Genomic DNA, 875 nt, shown 5'->3' on the forward strand with positions numbered 1-875 from the left:
TAACATCTCGTCTCCCACAGCTTATCAGGAGCTCTTAGCAACAGAAATACCGAGCATGACGCAAGATGGGACCTCTGTCAAAGGTAAGCTAGGATGGCAATTGTGAGTAATATGTATAATAGTACAAGAGTACTGCCACGTGCCATACACAGCTGTAAATGGAATGTGTAAGTCTAATAATAGCTGTAAATAATAGCTTAATTGATAATAGCAATAGCAGTAACGACTCCCCATATTAATATCATGCCAGTTATTTTGGACAAGGAAATAAGGACGCTTCTAAGAGACCAATAAAATAATGGCACAATCGAGTCTTGGGTGTATCCAAAAAGATTTACTGGATGTGTGTTGGCCGCTACTTTCCCAACAAAGTGAATGAATCCAAAATCAAGCTAAATCCTCAACTTGTGGTCAGTTTTTATACTTGAACTTGTTACTGCCCTCCGGATGAATCAGATACATTGAATTTCTAACGAAGTAAGCAAGAGAAAGAGGTATTGGATGAGAATTATTTTCTCCAGACGATATATTACCTTTAAAAACATCAAATAACGTCAGACCCTATTTACTCTCATCCCCACAGTGATCGCAGGGGAGAGCATGGGCATCCAGTCACCCGTGCGAACCCACACCCCTGTCTACTACCTGGACTTCGAACAACAACCGGGCGCCAGACTCATCCAGGAAGTGCCACAGTCATGGAATGCGTTTTTGTACGTCCTCTCTGGCATGATTAAAATCCGTAAGTTAGAAAGGGGAAAGGGTTTTATTTTTTTATATTTCTGGAGGATGAATTATAATATAGAGAGGAGGTTCTAGACATAACAAGTACCAAGGTTATCCCAGGACAAAGTGCCCATGACACTGTCCTCGTT

General features: G+C 41.0%; 1 protein-coding gene across 1 annotated transcript in view; it reads left to right on the forward strand.

The window, feature by feature from the left end:
• The window catches only part of LOC119591304 (pirin-like), a gene marked incomplete in the record, with an annotated part of 7,937 nt that overhangs the window by 2,965 nt on the left and 4,097 nt on the right, over positions 1-875 (forward strand). The window contains 2 exon segments of the mRNA XM_037940031.1: positions 21-83; positions 584-742. Of these exon segments, the coding sequence (XP_037795959.1) occupies positions 21-83; positions 584-742 (222 nt within the window).

This window comes from Penaeus monodon, chromosome 28 (assembly GCF_015228065.2).
Source record: "Penaeus monodon isolate SGIC_2016 chromosome 28, NSTDA_Pmon_1, whole genome shotgun sequence".
NCBI classification, from domain to species: Eukaryota; Metazoa; Arthropoda; class Malacostraca; order Decapoda; family Penaeidae; genus Penaeus; species Penaeus monodon.